Source organism: Schistocerca piceifrons, chromosome X (genome assembly GCF_021461385.2).
Source record: "Schistocerca piceifrons isolate TAMUIC-IGC-003096 chromosome X, iqSchPice1.1, whole genome shotgun sequence".
Classification (NCBI taxonomy): domain Eukaryota; kingdom Metazoa; phylum Arthropoda; class Insecta; order Orthoptera; family Acrididae; genus Schistocerca; species Schistocerca piceifrons.
In genome coordinates, this window is record NC_060149.1 from 230,707,185 (window position 1) to 230,727,027 (window position 19,843).

A 19,843-nucleotide genomic window follows, 5' to 3' on the forward strand; every position below is an offset into this window, starting at 1 on the left:
ACTCGTCAGAGGAAGGCCCGGCGGCGGAGTCGCGGACGGTGTGGCGACGGAGCGTCTGGGCGCGTGCAAGAAGAGACGGTGTCCGCGCCGCATGGCGCATGGCCAAAAGAATTGAGCGGGAAGCGGGAAGCGGCGCTGAAATTGCACGGGGGGGCGTCGGCGCCAGCGAGTGGTGTGCGCGTGCGCGGAGCGGCGGCCGCGGCCATGTGACTGCGCTGCGCTGGCGCCGCCGCCGCCGCCGCCGCCGCCGGCGCGCACCAGACGCGCCGCAGCCTCCGCCTCGCGCACACGAGCATGCCGGCAGGCCCATGGGCAAGAAGGGCAACAAGCGGAAGACGCGCTGGAGGGTGCTCCCCATCTGCGGTGAGTAGCGCGCGCCTCTATCGATCACCACCTTCCGGTGGTCCGCGGCCCGACACCTGACGTCCGACACCCGCCTCCTTCCGAAAACGCCGTCCGCGCCGACTCCGGTCCGTCCCCCCGTTGTGTAACCGCGCGCCTCTTTACCTGCCGCTTACGTAACGTGGCCCGCGATCAGTGCCGCCGCCACTGCCGCAATCGATCACCTCGTCTCTCCGATCCTTTTCTCGCACTAGCTTCCGTGCTCGACTCTGGCCGCTGCACTCACATTACAGACCGTACTGACCCCGACATGCGGATCGAAGGTTGGGACTCCTCTTCGTGGCGAGCACGAAGGATTCCTGGGCTACGAGACTCTCACTTGAGCACGCTCTTCGTATTCCAGTTTCCTCTTCTACAACAGAATGTTGTTCCACCACACGGCATGTTTTCGACTCTGTATCTCTTCGAGTCCCAGGAGACGGACCAATTTTCTCATTGTACGGATAAACGAAATCGCATAAGAAACCCTTTCGCGTGTCCGTGATAAACTGAGGCTGCAGTTCGGTAACACGCGTTCGTCTTCCGGGTACGACGCTGAAGAGAACGCTGCTCTAGTCTTCGGAATGTGTGTCACGTTTCCAGCATAAGCGCAGAGGGCGTTTGAAGAGCAAACCTCTGACGCCACTGTGGCTGCGCTCCGGTGCATCGTGAACAGCCGTCCGCAGATATTTTACTGCTTCTGTCGTTTGGCACGGTTACCGTACAACGTACAGAGACCGACGGCTCTGCATGTGGCGTTTTTGTGGTTTGTTTCAGTTCCACTTTGTAGACGTTTACAGTGCGTTAGGAAGCTATAATGGATTTAATGCGAGGCGTCGTGATGGACTAACCTCCGCCAGCGTTTCCTTCGCGTCGTTAAGTTGTTTACCTGTCCTAGATCATCTCTGTTCGCTGGAGCTGCTTATGTAACCCTTGGCAACTATAAACACTCGGTAATTCGGATAATGTGTTGCTAGTTGGTATGATGTTGGTCAGAGAATGCCACGGTCTGTAGCCATATCTCACGCCTCTTTTCTGCTGCCGCCACTATCGTAGAGTGTCCAGAGATCAATACCATTACACATTTTATGCTTGATTATTTGATAGTCTAATAATGGCCGTAAATTACTTTGCCTTGCTCTTCTTTTCAGTAATCAGAAGTTATAACCCATAGAATTTGAAATGCTGCTTCTTTCAATGAAAAACACACGTTTACGCTCCACAGTTCAACAATTTTTTCCAAATTTTACTACTGAATATGTACTAGGCGCCACATTCAGTGCTAGCGATTTTAATCATTGTTGTTTCTCGAATTAAACAGTTTTTAAAATCATTCTTGCTGAAAGCAGCGTGTTGGAAAGAATGGCTTGGTCCAACATCCTAAATTATTATCTTAAAACGGCGGTATAGCTTCAGAGTCAGTGGTAATGTACCAGTAGTTTTGCTTCTAGTGGCACTGCTAATATGCAGTATTTATCTTGCAAAAGACCTATCGAGACTAGGATTCTCAAATCTTTGCTCTCTCAGTCGAGACATTCTGTAGTTTCATGCTTTTAACCTCAAACATCTAAGCAATTTCAAGCTATTCTAAAGTGTTACTTACTGCTTACATCAGTCTGCTTGCATTTAAATGTTAAAATGCGTTCGTGTCCATCACGGCCCTTACGCAAGCTTCTGGTCGCAAGTAAACGATCTTGTGGCCGAGCGTCCGACGCTTCAGACACGTTGGTTCCAGTGCTCGATCGTGCGCGGCCATATTGATTTCAGACGCCAACGTGCCTATTCCTGTGCACACGGTGTGTGATCTTACGGTTCTGGAACAATATCTCTTTCTTACTCGCATCCGCCTCCCATTCTGCGCCCACCTACTTAACGGAACAGCTTTTAGTGCTTCGTCTGAATTCTCAACAGACTCCCGTGTCGCCATGTAGTCAATGTTGCTCCTCGTGTAGTCATTCATTAGGCGTCAAATCCGTTTCTTCTTGTTATGTAAGGAATCTATAAAGTGAGTTATTTAAAGACAATACACTGTTTCCGCTGGTCTTACCCAACAAACTTATCGGACAGTGTGTTTATTTTGTAGCCAAAAATGAGTTCGATCCGTAGTCGTCCTTAGGGCAAGGAAGTAATGTGCACTACTTTCACTATGTTAACAAACCTGGTGTGTTTCACACATAGATGTTATATACTTTCACCTTTTAAATCACTTAACCATAGAAACGTAGCGTCATAGAAAAACAGTTCCCTGGTTAATGCAGCTACTGCACAGTATTAGCACCCTGTATCTTCTTAAAAAGGGAGGCCTTTTTCTGAAAAGTCAGCGCTTACTTGAATATGTCTGTTTAGTTTACGTAACCGATGTTGACTTAGCAATCACGATATCTCGTTGGCGGTGACGATCGACGTATTGCTTCTTCCGCCCCTGGATTGATGCAGAGGTGTGTAACACACCTGCGAGTTGGTGGACCACACGAGGCAGAAGATACCGTTACTCTGCGCGCTCAGCCATAAAGTGGCCACAGACTGCGTCGCAGTGGCACAGGTCATATCCGATTTATGGCTCGCAGAGAAATCTTGCTGCCATTGACTGTATTAGATGATAACATCGAACTTTAAGCGTCAGAAAGAAAGCGAAGTGAAAGCAAGGTCTTATATCCGTGGGCAGGAACAACTTGACGACGTTTATGGCGCTGATACTAGTTATGTACATGAAGAAGGGTCTTTTTGAAAATACTTTCGTAGTTTTCAATGAGTTAGCTTCCAGAGAGTGATAAGGAATTTTTCTTTCTTTTTCCTTCTTCACTGCCACCTGTAAACAAACAAAAAAAAACGAAGATGTTTTGCTATGTCTCGAAAATTCCCATTCTCTTAGATTACTCGATAAAAGTAGCCACTTTCGCCTAGTAAATTTATTTTCTAGCTTTTCACTTCTTACCTTTTTGTAAGCTCCAGCTTGCACGAAACAGCTTTATGCTCATATTCATGGCTTTCCGACAATTTATTTATTTCTCTTTTAAAACTATGGCAGAGTGCAACCCTTTTATTTCTGCAAATGTTCTATAAGTTTATTGAAAAAACAAGGTCCGAGTAGTGCGAGCCAAGGTCACAGAATAGCGTCGGCTCTCCCCCTCCTCCATTGCTATCTCAAGGATCGCTCAACGACTTTCTCCAACACTCGCATCTCTCAATATTTGCTACATTTCTCCATGTTTTCCACGAAATATACTAGATGAATATTTTTGTTGTTGTTGTTCAATCGAATCACATCTGATTACTTCCACTACTGATGCATCAAAAGCAATAAAACCGTTTTTCCTGATCTTGAGGATGATGTTACTGACTTATTAAACTCTACGTGAGAAAGGATTCGTTTTAGAAAATTTACCTTTACATTCACCATGGTCGGGAGCATTAATTAGATACGAGTTTACTTATATGTCCCATTAGCTATTTCCTGAGGTAATCGGACCGTGTAAAATGATGAAATATTTTATTCATTGTACACGTTAGTGCGAAAAGGAATTCCTCATTTTCATGATATCATCATACCTGTTCTTTTTCTTGTGTTCTCTAAACCACCTTAGACCAATTCCATGATGAAAAAGTGACGAATAATTTCGCGTTCCATGTTCCTGCATCCTAGCTAATGCCGTCGATATCAGGCCACTAACCCCAATCTTCTTCTGTTGCAAGTTTGTTGGGAAAATTAACATTCTAATGGAATTCTGTGTGATACCATTCAAGCTTACTTGCACTAAGTTGAATATTCCTAATCGGGCAAGTCGCCATTTTCTTATCTATGATGTACCAATGAGTTTCATGTTTTGTGTTTAGTCATGATTAAGCTGAAAAGGTATTTTAATAAGAACACATGATGTTGGAGTCTCGTACGTTTAACACGAATATAACAACAGTGTTCACTTATAACACGTGGAACGCTTTATCACGTCCTCATGGTCGCTTGGTTCTTGAACAACTTAAATTATGGAACAGGATGTATCGCCCGTGTCTAGTATTATTAGATGTCCACCGCATTTCATCTACTATTTCTAAAGCGAAGTGGCTCGCTACTGTTTCCACCACTATCTCCTTGTAGATCTCTTATCGATCATACGAGGCGCAAAAATTGTTAAGAAACCACTGTAGTCAACGGAAGCAGCGGAGTTTAAGTCTCCGTCCAGTAATTGCGATTTAAGTTTTCCGTGGTCTCCATAAAAAAACTACCAACGAATGCCATGATGGTTTCTTCTAAGAGGCCACTACCGACCCCAGGCTCCATCCTTTTCCAGTCTGAACTTACATTTCGTTATAAATAACTTAAATGTCGATGAGACTATAGGTCTTCCCTCTCTATCCATCTCCTCTTGCCCCCTCTATCTTCTCCTGACCACCTGCATCTCCTCCTGCCCCTCTCTCTGTCCACTGCTTACTCCCCCTCTCTATGTCCATCTCCTCCTCTGCCTCTTTCTATCTCTCTCTTCGTCCCCCTTTTTCAGTCCATCACCTTCTCCTCTCTCTATCTATGCCCATCTCCTCTTCCTTTTCTCCGTCCAATTACTCTCTCTGTCCACCCCCTCCTCCTCACTCTCTCAATCTATCTCCTCCTCCAACTCCTCTCTGTCTATCTCCCCCCGCTCTCTTCCCTTTCTCTATCCAGTTAGTTCCTCCTTCATCTCTCTCTGTCCAACTCCTCCTCCCCCTTAGGTACTTACATTTCGTTCTTACCCCTCTTTCTCTGTTCCTCTCTTCTTCCCCCCGTTCTCTCTCCGCCTTATCACCCCCACTCCAAAACGAGGTTGCTAGTTCTTATCTCCACAGTATTTCTTTGCAGATAGCGAGTAATATGTGTACCAAGTGTGGCTGCAATCGATCCAGTGATTTAGGAGGAAATTTTTGTCTTCAGCTTTGTCCACATAAGCATATGTCACATATTTTACATATATTTAATATATTTCACAAATATCTGCACACATATTGCACCCGTATCTCTAGCGAATTTCGACCTGTAGTTTCGTTTTCGCAGTTCAATGTTTATGATGTAGTATCTCCTGAACTATGAGTCGTGCAATAGTAGAATTTTGTAGCTGCATTCGGCAGCGTATGTGACTGCTGTCTACGAAATACGCTGCGAACACAGTTAGTAGCAAAGCGGTAACAAAATTTAAACATCATGCATGATACGCCAGTTTTTCACGCATCTCAGTATTTATGACGTTGTATCTTCTGAAATATATGTCGTACAATGTTAAATTCAGTGGCATATGTGACTAATGTCTGTGAAACGTGTTGTGAATGGAGTTTATAGTAAAGAAGTAATAAATTAAAACGTCATTCCTGATGCGGCATTTTTACTGCAACAGCAGTAAAAATGTACTAACAGATAAACTTTTTTTCCTTCGTAATTTTGTCTAGGTTTTCAGCGAGAATAATTTTCTTTACTGTTTGAAGTCGTGTGTAAGATTCGTTGCAAGTCACTAAGTGCTTTCAGTCTCAAATAATGCATCAATATAGTCTGACTATTTGCGCGTCATGAGCTACAGTACTTTCCCACCGCCACCCCTTTGAAAGGTAGATGGTTCTTACCCCCACAGAGATTCATTCCAGACAGCAAGTAATATGTGTACCATGTTTGGTCAAAATCGATCAAGTGGTTTACGAAAAGATGTGGGGCATACATACATACATACTTACATTTTTAGATCTATGGGTACCTTTTTATGAATAGCATAGGAAAGACACAAGTCGCTAAATAAAGTAATAAATATACCTCCCCTAGGGATTCGAACACAATAACAGATTTGATGAGAATGGCACAGATCCTGTATCTGAGGGAGAATCTTGAATCGGTTGAGCGTAACGCCGGAACTGGTGCGGTAAATTACGTAAAAGTTATGTTTATCGGTATCACTCACCCTTGCGGAAGGAACACCAGAGTTTAATGTCTTGTCTATGGCGATATTATCAGAGAAGGAGCAGAAGCTCGGATTGAAGAATGATGCGCAACGAACCGTCCGCGTGTATTCCGGAGGTCGACACTTCAAATTCCCGTCTGGCTCAACAGATTTAGGTTTTTCCTTGTTTCCATAAACTGATTGAGGCTAAGCAGTTTATGGAAATAACGGAAAACCTAAACCAGTTTGGCCAGACGGCGATTTGAAGTGTCGACCTCTCGAATACAAGTTTCTTGTCTTACCATTGTGCCATCCCTCTCGGTGCTCACCCTATTGGTTGAAAATTTATACACATAAGTTAACATAAATGAGTTACTTAATAATAATCATGAGCGTATGGCATTGGTGGCCGGGAGACCCCTCGCGGGGTGGTTCGGCCGCCGCTCCACAAGTTCTTTAACGCCACTACGGCGACTTGCGAGTGAATGAGGATGAAATGATGATGAAATACACACAACACCCATTCGTCTCGGGAATCGAACCACGAGCCGCGGACAGTTACTTAATAATCCTGCCCCATCCTTTGATGGCACGAGTCGTAAGAAGCGTGCAAAATAAATTTTAATTTTCGTGTGTTAAGTAGAAACTACGCCATTATCGTATATGTTGTAGAAAAAGGGAATTACCTAAAGTTATGAATATTGCTTATGTGATACATGTAGACAGCGGAAGCGTAGCAGAGTGGTGCCAGAAAGTTCCTTGTGCGTGTCATCATCGAAACCTGTCAGCTGACACCAAACAGCTGTACGCAGTAAGAGTCTTCCTTGATACGTCACCAAAGGCTCAACACGTACGCTATTGGAGCTAGAAAGCAGTCCAAAAAACTGTTGAAGCTAACAAGGTGGAGGACAATGAGAGAAGGAAGAGTATTAAAAATAGCCTTATTCAAAGTTCTTCGGAAACGAAAGAAGTATCTGTTCTCAAGAATCGTTTAAAATCTGGCGATGTATTTGAAACGCGTGCCTGTTGCGCTTGCCAGTAATCCGTTATAATTAGGAGGAAGTTGCAGAACTCTCACCAAGAGTCCGTTTTGTTGTCACAGTCTTTTATTTTCTTTAGCACGTTAGTTGCATGGTCGCAACACGGGGAGCACTCACGCATCACGCGATCTGGCATGAATTTCTTTGGCCGAATGCCCTTCCTCGCGTCACAACGCCACCTTAAAATCGGCTTGGTGGAAACAGCCTGAGCTATCTCTCTGTGGATCTTGTAAACCCTTTATCTGAACGTAGGAACTTAAGTTTCGCACCTCTTGTAATATTGTCACGTAAATGGAGAAAGAGTCTGGCCTTCTCCTTAACGTTTGGGGAAGTGTATGAAGACGGTGCTCAGGTTACGTGTTATGTCAGACAGTGGGCCGTTAATAGTTGCTACTCATTATACTATCGGAGGCGTTCTTCCTGTTCCGTCACAAAAACTGGCAGACCGATATTGCTCCTATGTAATGTGACAAACAAGCCGTTAGTAACGATAAGAGATGACCTGGTTGTGGCGAAAACACTAGTTCCCTTACGGCGGTGGCATAGCACCTTTCTGGTAACAAGAAATCCTTTTAGTTGACAGCAGTACGGTTTTTACTTTAATCTATTTCATCGACTGTGAGGTACGTGAAACCAGCTCACATGCGCATTTTTATTTTATTTTTTCTATATAAAGAACTAACAAGTTTCTCATATATTTTACTCCATTAGTGACTTCTTAAAAGAGAAATATATCCGTAACGTGTTGGGCGACCAGTTTATAATTTTCTTTGTGTGTGTGTGTGTGTGTGTGTGTGTGTGTGTGCATGAGAGGGGGAGAGAGAGAGAGAGAGAAAGAGAGAGAGTTGATCACGCATTTATTTCGCCTTAGATCAACAATCCTTCTGCCAGACACTTAAATGTGATTTTCAGAGTATCCATGTAGATTTAGATGAATCCTTACAGTAAACTAACTGAGAACTGAGGTAATTAACCCCCTACAAGCTCATCTCCCTAGCCGATACAGCTAACTTACAATAAACAGGTGGCGATCGGCATGGGGGAAATCTGTTTAGTGAGACGGCATGTGGTACAGTTGATGAAACTCAAGGAGTTCGTTGTCGATATTAGAGAGGAATATGGCATATGGCGTAATTCAAAACTCATTCTTAACAAAACAGATCAGACGCTACAATACTACATTAGAACTCGCCTCACCATCCTCACGGTACACATACACAACTGACGGTTCGTATCAGATTAGCAATGGCAATCCATCTGCACTAGGACCTTTCCCAGAACAGGAATGTGGGACTTCCGCATTGCTTCCAACGTTCACTGCCTCACTTTACTTTTAGATACCTTCCAGATAAAGGGATTAACTACGAGTGTTGTGATTATCATGTGTTTTTATACCTGTGATTCTGATTGTACGGATGTAGTCGACAACTATCTGAATTCACTAGTGTGTGTAACATTGTCTAAAATCGTGGTAATGCTGATGGCTGCCCTTTTTTTGCACGATATTCTGCGTACCACGGATGATTGACAACAAGTAGATTCAATTTTTCTAGATCTCCGGAAAGCGTTTGACACAGTGTACCAATGCAGACTGTCAATGTAGGTTCGTACATACGGACTGGGTTCTCAGATATGTGTGTGACTCAACGACTTTAAGTAACAGAACCCATTATATTGCCCTGGACGGCGACTTTTCATCAGAGAAAAGAGTATCGTCAGGAGCGCCCCAGAGAAATGTGACATGACCGTTCTTGTTCTCTGTAAACAAAAACGATCTGACGGATAGTGTGAGTAGAAATTGGTGACTATTTGCTGATGACACTATAGTGTATGGGAAAGCGTCACCGTTGAATTACTGTAGGAAGCTACAGGATGACTTAGATCGATTTTATATTTGGTGGTGGTGGTGGTTAGTGTTTAACGTCCCGTCGACAACGAGGTCATTAGAGACGGAGCGCAAGTTCGGGTTAGGGAAGGATTGGGAAGGAAATCGGCCGTGCCCTTTCAAAGGAACCATCCCGGCATTTGCCTGAAACGATTTAGGGAAATCATGGAAAACCTAAATCAGGATGGCTGGAGACGGGATTGAACCGTCGTCCTCCCGAATGCGAGTCCAGTGTGCTAACCACCGCGCCACCTCGCTCGGTTATATTTGGTGTTATGAATGTCATCTTGCTCTAAATGAAATGTAGCGGTATGTACGTTGAAGTAGATTAGTAGGTAAAAGAATGCAGTAATTTTCGAATGAAATATTTGTGGTGTGCTGCTTGACACAGTCACTTCGATTAAATATCTATACGTTACATTGAAACGTAATATAAAATGGAACGAGCACATGACATGGCGAATGGTCGACTTCGGTTAACTGGGAGAATTTTGGAAAAAATGTGGCTCATTTGTAAGGGAGACCGCGTATAAAACACTTGCGCGACCCATTCTTGAGTACTGTTCGAGTGTCTGGGTTCCCCTGCAGATCGGGTTAAGGGAGGATTTTGAAATAATTCAGAGTCGAGCTGCTAGATTTGTTACCGGTAGGTTCGAGCAATACGCGAGTATTACGGAAATACTCCGTGAACTCAAATGGGAATTTCTGGAGGGAAGACGACGTTCTTTTCACGAAAGACTTTTGAGAAAGTTTAGAGAAAAGACATTTGGAACTGACTGCAGAACGGTTCTACTGCCACCAACATACATTTCGCCTAAACAGTGCGAAGACAAGGTAAGATAAATTTCGGCTCGTACGGTGGCATATAGACAGTCGTTTTTCCCTCGCACCATGCGGGAGTAGAACAGTAACGGGAATGATGGCTAGTGTGTGTGTGTGTGTGCGTATGTGTGTGTGTGTGTGTGTGTGTGTGCGTGTGTGCGTGTCAATTACTAAGTGACCAAACTGCTGAGGTCATAGATCCCTAGACTTAAACACTACTTAAACTAACTTACTGTAAGAACAACACACAGACCCATGTCCGAGGAAGGACTCGAACCTCCGGCGGGAGGAGCCGCGCAATCTGTGACATGGCGCTTCTAACCGCGCGGCCACTCCACGCGGCGGAATGGCTAGCGGTAGGACAAGGTATCCTCCGCCGTACACCGTATGTAAGTTTGCGGATTATGCTTGTAGACATCAGTACCACAGAATTTTTACGATCCCTGGACGCGATTCGAAACACTTCACTGATGTAATTTAGCTAAAGCACAGAAAACGTAAATCAGGGCTTTGTAACATGGATTTGAAGCTTACCAAATACAAATCCAGCATTTCAGTTGTTGAGATACGTAGTTAGTTTGCTTCTAGTCGACTATTACAGGTTTAATATGAATAGTTTATTATTGCTTTGTATAAAGAAATCCATGTAGGGTTCCCTTCGACCAGGAAAGCCACAGAAATTGTATTAAAAAATCAGTAAAGCATTCGTTGGATCCGTAACTCAAAGTTTACAATACCTATAGAGCAGAACAAATAGATTTGTAACCGAACCAGTTCTCAGCAAAGACGACTTGGGAGCGATAAAAAAATAAATCCATGTCGGTTTCCCTCCGACCAGGAAAGCCACAGAAATTATATTAAAAAATCAGTAAAGCATTCATCGGATCCGTATCTCAAAGTTTACAATACCTATAGAACAGAAGAAATAGATTTGTAAGCGGACCAGTTAACAGCAAAGACGACTTGGGAGCGATAAAAATAGGACAGTTTGTAAACGTATCAATTCTAGTTAACGGAAAACATCTCAATACCATATCACCGAAACACTTGTATCTTTATCGTCGTTACTAAATAGAAAATGAAATCATCATTTACCGACTTTTTATGGCTAAATTGTAACCAACAAGTTTTCTGTGGGTTCGGCACAAATTATTCTTGTTCTGTGCTATTAAACCATAGCTATACATTTGACTCTACTCTGCGTTATCTACAAACAGTGCTGTAATGGCAAAAAAGGTAACTGAATTCTACTGCACTGTGAAAACCTAGAACTTTCAAGTTTTATTGTAGATTCTAAGTCGAGCTCTCATTAAGAAAACTGGTGCTGCAAATGAGCACGTCAAAAGCGACTGATACCTTCTTAATTCGCACACGAACGTTTACAGTGAGGTATTAGTCACATTACTCTGAAGACAAGAAGAGAAGAAAATTATCGATACACGTTATCAATAGAAACGGAAGTGACCAATTTAGGTAACCACATCAGTTTTAAAAGCTAAACGTAAACATGAAATGACATTACATGTTCTGAATTGGATGCCGGGAGCGTTACACAACAAAGAAAATCTCCATCAGAAGATATTTGCCTCAAACAACGTCCATAACACGCAATAGTTGTTGAAACCGAAAATACACATTTTATAAATAACAAAAAATTGCTAAAACGTGCTCACTACATCAAAACTTAATAGGATATACGATGACCTGTAGCTATCATACACGCTTGGCAGGCCCAGGGCAGGCTCTCTGTGAGGCAGTTCCAGAACTGTGGTAGCAGTCTATCACATGCCTGATGAACATCTATATTGGGAGTGGTGGTCTTATTAAGTCCTTTGTGGTGTCTGAGCCGGCCGGAGTGGCCATGCGGTTCTAGGTGCTACAGTCTGGAATCGCGAGACCGCTACGGTCGCAGGTTCGAATCCTGCCTCGGGCATGAATGTGTATGATGACCTTAGGTTAGTTAGGTTTAAGTAGTTCTAAGTTCTATGGGACTGATGACCTCAGCAGTTGAGTCCCATACTGCTCAGAGCCATTTGAACCATTTGTGGTGTCTGACGGGATGCAGTTCAACTACCCACTGTAACCTAAATTTGAACCGTAGAATTCAGATCCGGAGGGCTCATTGGCCACTCCATGTTGCCGATAGTCTCAACTTGCCAGAAATTCATTCACCGCAGAGGCTCTTTGTAGAACGGCAGTTTCGTTCATGATGAGGAAATCTCAACTCTGTACTCTGGGCGTTAACAGTATTCTTCTGGGTTATATCGTGGATGGACATAGGAACTTCGTAAGCTCATCCAACATTATGCTTCTCCACGCTAGGACTGCTTGCCGATGATGCTGTAGTCTACAGGAAAGTAGTATCACACGAAAGTTGTGAACAAATTAATGAGGATTTGCAGAAAAAAATGCGTTGTGTAATGACTGGCAGTTATCTTTCAATATTAGTAAGTGTAACCTACTGCGTATACCAAGGCGAAAATCCCCATTAATGTACGAGTACAAAATAAATGCCCAGTCTCTGGAAGCGGTAACATCCGTCAAGTATCTGGGTGTGGCTATTCGAAATGATCTCAGATGGAATGATCAGATTACAAAAGTAACGGGTAAGGCAAACTCTAGATTGCGATTTAATGGTAGAATCCTGAAGCGATGCAGTCCTTCAACAAAGGAAATAGCTTACAATACGTTAGTTCGTCCAGTCTTAGAGTATTGTTCGTCTGTATGGGACCCTTACCACCTGGGTCTGATTCAAGAGATTGAGAAGGTTCAAAGAAGAGCGGTAAGATTCGTGAGTGGTACATTTAGCCATCGCAAGAGCTTTACAGATCTCATAGAAAGTTTGAAACGGGACACACTTGCAGATTGACGGCGCGCTAAACGGAAGGGGCTGCTCACTAAACTCCGAAATCCGATCTTCACCGAGGATGTAGAGCATATATTATTACCACAAACATTCAAAGCGCGCAATGATCACCATTCAAACATAGCGGATATTAGAGCTAGTACTGAGGCGTTCAGACAGTCATTTTTCCCTCCCGCGATCCGCGAGTGGAACAGAGGGTGGCAAATATGACTTTGGCGATAATTGTGCCCTCCGCCACACACCACTTGGTGGCTAGCGGAGTATATATCTAGATGTAGATCCACCATTACAGTGATCTCTCTGCATGGTGTTCATGTTATTGTGCTACCTACCGCTGCACCTTCAAACGAATGTGAGACGGAAGTCATTATGAAAACCACATGAAATTCATTTGTGAAGAACACATCCCTTCAGTCATCCAGGGTCCAGTCTCGATGTTGTAGACTCCACAATAAATAGGCTCGTATCAACACTGCAGAGAGCGATGCAAACGCTGTCTGTCTTCAGACCAAGTGCTCCGAGCGTCCGGAGCGAAGTTTTCTGGAAAACAAACTTAAGACAGCTGTAAGCTCTGCAGACAATTGCTTTGCTATTGTCACTGGATTTTGTTACCTACTCAAGGCCAAGAAACGACCCGGCTATGGAGTGGTTAGTGTTGGACGGCCTTGTACAAACCGGTGAAAACGTTTCCTGTGTTTCAAACGTAACCAAGGTTTTTAAATGACACTTCGTGGAACGTTCAGCGCTGCTAAAACTGCAATCGGTAGCTCACCTGCTTCTAGACGTATGAGGATTCTGTCCCACAAAATATAGCCCAGATGGACACTCTTCAACATGAGATTACTGACATCGAAAGTGCAAATGCCATGAAACATTAATGGTATAAAGCACTTACCTTTAAATGACTTCCTTATCTGTAGATAGAAATGCCTCTTGCCTGTAACTATTGGGTGCTTGAATTAATTCTTGATGTTTGTTGAGCGGGAAACATATGCTCTAGCCGGCCGCTGTGGCCGTGCGGTTCTAGGCGCTTCAGTCCGGAACCGCGCGACTGCTACGGTCGCAAGTTCGAATCCTGCCTCGGGCATGGATGTGTGTGATGTCCTTAGGTTAGTTAGGTTTAAGCAGTTCTAAGTTCTAGGGGACTGATGACCTCAGATGTTAAGTCCCATAGTGCTCAGAGCCATTTGAACCATTTGAGCCAAACATATGCTCATTTTAGCAGAATGGCATGAGATAATTTACTGAAAGTAATGTCCTTCGGCAGCTATAACCTTTTCGGGTAGCAAATAGATTCCACAACAAAAAGTGCAGGATTTTTTGAGGCGATCCACTCTTGGAGCCTGTTTTCGACATCGCTGAAAGATTGAAATTTATTCAGAAAGGCCATACTGCATGGATCGAAACAAATGGTAATCGGAAGGGGAGATGTCTCTTGAATACGAGTGACGAGGTAAGACATCCCATCGAAGTCCCTACAAAATGTCCTTTACGCGGTTTACAACATGTGGCTTGGCATTGTCATGAAAAATAATGGCTTCGTCATGTTTCTGAGCATACTGTGGGCGTTTTTCTGCAAGTTTGCCTTTCAAACTGAGTAATTGTCCTTCATAGTGATAAGCATTCACCGTCTGACCAGGTTGCAGCAGCTCATGTAACACCACACCAACCGGCACACATTTTGTCACTCCCCTCAAAATCGTTGTCTTTCAATCGTTGAAACCAGTCTCTACGCGTTGTTTCCGACCGAGCCCGTCCTCCATACACTTCCAATAGCAAATGAAGACTTTCCGCTGCAGACTTCTTGAGATGAAAGCAGGAGAGTCACACTTCCCGCGAATTCTGTTTGGCAAGGACCAAACTCGTTATGTTCAAGGTTCTAAATAGGTCTGTTCTTTTCATCTTACTCTGAAGTCACACACAGCTCTGAAAGCCTAGTGTTCCTACTGTTAAACTGGTCTCGTGTCGCGGTCCGCTATGATTTGGTACAACAAATGGCTCTGAGCACTATGGGACTTATCATCTGAGGCCATCAGTCCCCTATAACTTAGAACTACTTAAACCTAACTAACCTAAGGACATTACACACATCCATGCCAGAGGCAGGATTCGAACCTGCGACCGTAGCGGTCGCGCGGTTCCAGACTGAAGCGCCTAGAACCGCTTGGCCACACCGGCCGGTTCTTCGTCAACAGCGGGAAGGAATTCAAACTACCAACATTGCACAATTTCGGTTTCTGACGAAACGTTGAGAGTCATTTACAATGACTGCTCACTGCTACTTTCTTTTTGATTATTCATAGCTTCTGGTCATCAACCGACAGGCTGACAATTATTGAATTATATAAAATAAAATCGTCATAACTTCTGAACGGGTTTGCGTTAGGACGTTGAAACTGCACGGTCGGCCTCGGAGCATGACGGGAATTAGTATGCGCATGTATGGTTTGGTTTAACGACGAAGCCTACTTTTATTTGAATGGGTTCGTCAATAAGCAAAATTGGCGTATTTGGGGGACTGAGAATCCGCATTTCGTGATCGAGAAGTCTCTTCATCCTCAACGGGTGACTGTGTGGTGTGCAATGCCCTGGAGGAGCGCTTCGGGGACCGCATTCCGACTCTGCGGTACCCAGAGACCACTGACATGGGCCTCGATTGGCCGCCATATTCTCCGGATCTGAACAAATGCAATTCCTTTTTGTGGGACTATATTAAAAACAAAGTGTGCAGCCATAACCCCAAAACCATTGCTGGGCTGAAAACAGCCATTGAGGAGGTCCTCGACTGCATCTTTTTTCCGACACTTCAGCGGGTCATGCAGAATTTCGCTATTCGTATGCGCCACATCATTACTAATGATGGGAGGCATATTGAACGTGTCATAACTTAAATCCAAATATTTGTAGTGACGTTTATATGCTGAATAAAGTGTGTGGGCCGTGCGCGATTAGCCGAGCGGTCCATGGCGCCGCAGTCATGGACTGTGCGGCTGGACCAGGCGGAGGTACGAGTCCTCCCTCGGTGTGTGTGTTTGTCCTTAGAATAATTTAGGTTAAGTAGTGTGTAAGCTTAGAGACTGATGACCTTAGTAGTTAAGTCCCATAAGATTTCACACACATTTGAACATTTGAAAGTGTGTGGACGCCGTAGTTTGTACCTACGTTACGTTTTTTTCATATAGTTCAATAATTGTCACCCTGTCAGTACTCTTAGTATTTGGCCCTATAGCCACGACTTGTGAAACTCTGTACTTTGTGTCGGAAGAGCGAATCACTAATCGCCCTCTAGCTTTCGATGAACACACTATACCAGCACACAGCAGTGAAACGCAATAACAAGCGGAACAGGACTGTACTATTCAAGGACAAACTGCTCAAACATTTTTCAACATTTGTAGTAGACAGGTTAAGGGGAGTTCTGACTGTACATTTCAGAGAAACACAATTATAAGCCGCCGAAGAAAACGCGAGACAAGTTATTAAAACGTGGTTCTAGTATATTCAATGAATGCAAAGGGGAAAAGAATGTACTAAAGTATTCGTACAAAAAGAGAAGTTTGAGTCGTGTAAACTGTAAGTGCGACATTTACTAAAATAACGTTAAAGCAGAGTTCAGCAGTAACAGGAGGCCGCCCCTATTGTCGTCATTGCTGCTCTCTCTCTTCCAATGGGACCCAGAACGATATTCAATTGCAACTTGCCAATCTAACGACTTCGAGGGGCAACAAAAATTTTACCATCAACATTTCGAGTAATTATTGACCGAATTAAAAAGTTTAAAATGCTGTCATAATTTACTCGTTAAAAGTGTAGGACAATATCACAAGCAGTACAGTTAGTAACTATGTGTTTGTCTTTCAGCGTAACTGCCGGCGCAAGTATCCGGACTTGATTCATTCAGCGTTTTGAGAATTGGAGCACTTAACAACTTACACATAATATACTACTGATTTAACCTGCAAAATTATGCCTACAACACATATTTCAGGAGATATGGCGCCATAGACATTTAGATGTGTGAAAAACTAGTTTCTGCTTGTAATGGCGCACGGTGAAACTTTAACATAAGTCATGTCGCTGTACTTTACGTTGTCGCTACGAACTCTATTCGCAGCATACTTCGCAGAGAGTATCTACGTGTATCATTGAATGTGCCAGCAAAATTATATCATTGTACGACATACATTTCAGGAGATACGACGTCATAAACACTGAGATGCATGAAAGACTAGCTTTTGCTTAAAAAGGAGAGCTAATTACCCAGATCATATTCATCCGGTGTTTCGTAAGGAGAGCGTTTAGCGACGTCAAACAAACTTTAAGCATAGTTTCAAATCTTTCATAAACTTTTTGTCGCTTACGTGCTTGATGTCAAAGATTTAACACATTAACTCATTCGTAAAGCCGGCCGGAGTGGCCGAGAGGTTCTAGGTGCTACAGTCTGGAACCGCGCGACCGCTGCGGTCGCAGGCTCGAATCCTGCCTCGGGCATGGATGTGTGTGATGTCCCTAGGTTAGTTAGGTTTAAGTAGTTCTAAGTCCTAGGGGATTGATGACCTCAGAAGTTAAGTCCCATAGTGCTCAGAGCCATTTGAACCATTTCATTCGTAAAGTAATCAGACGTTTGAGGCTGTTTTACACATGGGAGCTAGATTCTTCAAAGAATCGGTGGTTACTCTTTATATCTATAACATATCGTTATAAAGTGTAAATGAGTCTGCTGAGCACATTTCAAGTATAATATATAGCCATTCAGGGTGTTAAAAAAACTCCCTTTCTTTCCCGTCCGCGTTCATAGGTAACATGAGAAGACTACTCTTCAAGAAAAAGATAGTCTCTACCCGAAAGGTTTGGAATGTAGCATAAGGCTTTGGTGCACAGTCTGGTGATCAGAAACTATGTACGTCTTCGAGACTACTCCTATTGTATCGGCGACAAAATGAAGCTAAAAATTCGTTCCTCCATCTTTTTCCGAGTCACCCAACTTCATGTCAAGAGCCTAGTCCATTAATATGAGTTACATGGCACATCTAGAATGCTTACTCATATGTCTTGAGTAAAGCAGTTGTAATAAAACGAACAAGGACGTTGCAGATGGACGAGTAAATATCTATAGAGGCGATAACAGGGACGACTGTAAGTAGAAGAAATGTGTATAAGCATGCGACTAATTCTCAAACGCAGTGTATATCTGTGTTCTTCAGCTCATTCTTTAGTACAGGAAGTCCGCCCCCGGTAGCTGAGTGGTCAGCGCGACAGAATGTCAATCCTAAGGGTCCGGGGTCGATTCCCGGCTGGGTCGGAGATTTTCTCCGCACAGGGACTGGGTGTCGTGTTGTCCTAATCATCATCATTTCATCCCCATCGACGCGCAAGTCGCCGAAGTGGCGTCAAATGGAAAGACTTGCACCCGGCAAACGGTCTACCCGGTGGGAGGCCCTAGTCACACGACATTATTAGTACAGGGGAAAGACATTATCTGTCAGTTCACATGGTTTTACATGCAATTTATTTCTGGAAGACATTTACTTGAAACACACCCTGTTGGCGTCAAGTTATTTCCGGAGTGGCAAGACACAATTTAAAGTATTCCACCTTAAGAACAAGGAGGCGAGGCAGAGTTAAATCTGTAATGACGAGACGAACCGCTGCAACACTGGTCGACACCGAAATACCTTGGAGTGACCTTTCACCGCATCTTGACTGTAAAACCACTCTGTGCAAGATAAGATACTAGAATTGTATTCGGGACAGGGTGGTTCATTTGGAAGGGCAGGGCTGATATCCTTAGTATCCTTCACCATTTCGATCCTGTGTTCCATCTCAAATTACCTCGTCGTCTACGGGACGTTAAACCCTAATTTATATATTTTATTAGTTCGCCCCATTAGCTGAGTGGTCAGTGCGTCTGACTGCTATTCAGCAGGCCCGAGTTCGATTCCCGGCCAGCTCGGAGATTTTCTCCGCTCGGGGACTGAGTGTTGTGTTGTCCTCCTCATCATCGACACGCAAGTACCTCAGTGTGGCGTCAACTGAAAAGACTTGCATCTGGGCGATCGAACTTTCCCAGGTGGGGGCTCTCAGCCATCAATGCCATACGGTTATCAGGGAATCAACAATTTACGAACAGGCAGTTAATAGACGAGAGGCGCTGCATGTCAGGTGCGGTAAATTGAGCATTTGGATTGTATGGGACGCTGAGCTTGTCGAGATATCCGAGGCGGTTAAGACAACTCTTCTGAAGAAGAGAAGCTCTGGGTTCGAGTCCCGGTCTGGCATAAATCTTCAAATTTTGCCATTGCATTAACACAATCTCCTGTGCGTGTGAAGTCACTAAATCCCACCCATCTTTTCCCTCTCTTTCCCCATCGTTTCGGGGTCAGGGGTTTTCTCTGCCTCGCGATGACTGGGTGTTGTGTGACGTCCTTAGGTTAGTTAGGTTTAAGTAGTTCAAGTTCTAGGGGACCGATGACCATAGATGTTAAGTCCCATAGTGCTCAGAGCCATTTGAACCATTTTTTTCCCCATCCTTTATTTCATCTGAACCCATATTTTCATTCCTTCTTTCCTTCATCCTTCCTTCCCACTGCTGAAATTATACTGCTAAGCTCTCCTCTAGTAATAACTTTACGACAAAGCTCACTAGTAGAACGTAGGCAACAGAGCCACGTTCTCTCATAACTTAAAAAATTGCCCTTTTTGTAACTGCTGCTGAGAATACTGCTCCAGGTTTCCTCGTGCGCAAGTAAGATGGACGTTGCCGTCTACAAAAAGGTGAGATAGCGACTGGCTCCCGGTGACAAACTATACTAGCTCATTGGCATTAACCCCTACGCACTTTTGTAGAACAATTACAGTCGACTTGAAAAAATATGCTATTGCATGCGGCGAGGAATGTAGGTTCCGGGACCAGCTTTCCGCTCAAGACCATCCTTATGGGACGAACAAGGGAAGAGCG

The 19,843-nt window shown here is 43.9% G+C and overlaps 1 protein-coding gene across 1 annotated transcript in view; it reads left to right on the top strand.

Annotated features, from left to right (window-relative positions):
- The first annotated feature begins 274 nt into the window (after positions 1–274).
- Positions 275–19,843, top strand: part of LOC124721210 — a 526,868-nt gene continuing 507,299 nt past the window's right edge. The window contains exon 1 of the mRNA XM_047246062.1: positions 275–363. Within this exon, the coding sequence (XP_047102018.1) occupies positions 309–363 (55 nt within the window). The 5' untranslated portion in view covers positions 275–308. The remainder of the gene's footprint in view (positions 364–19,843) is intronic.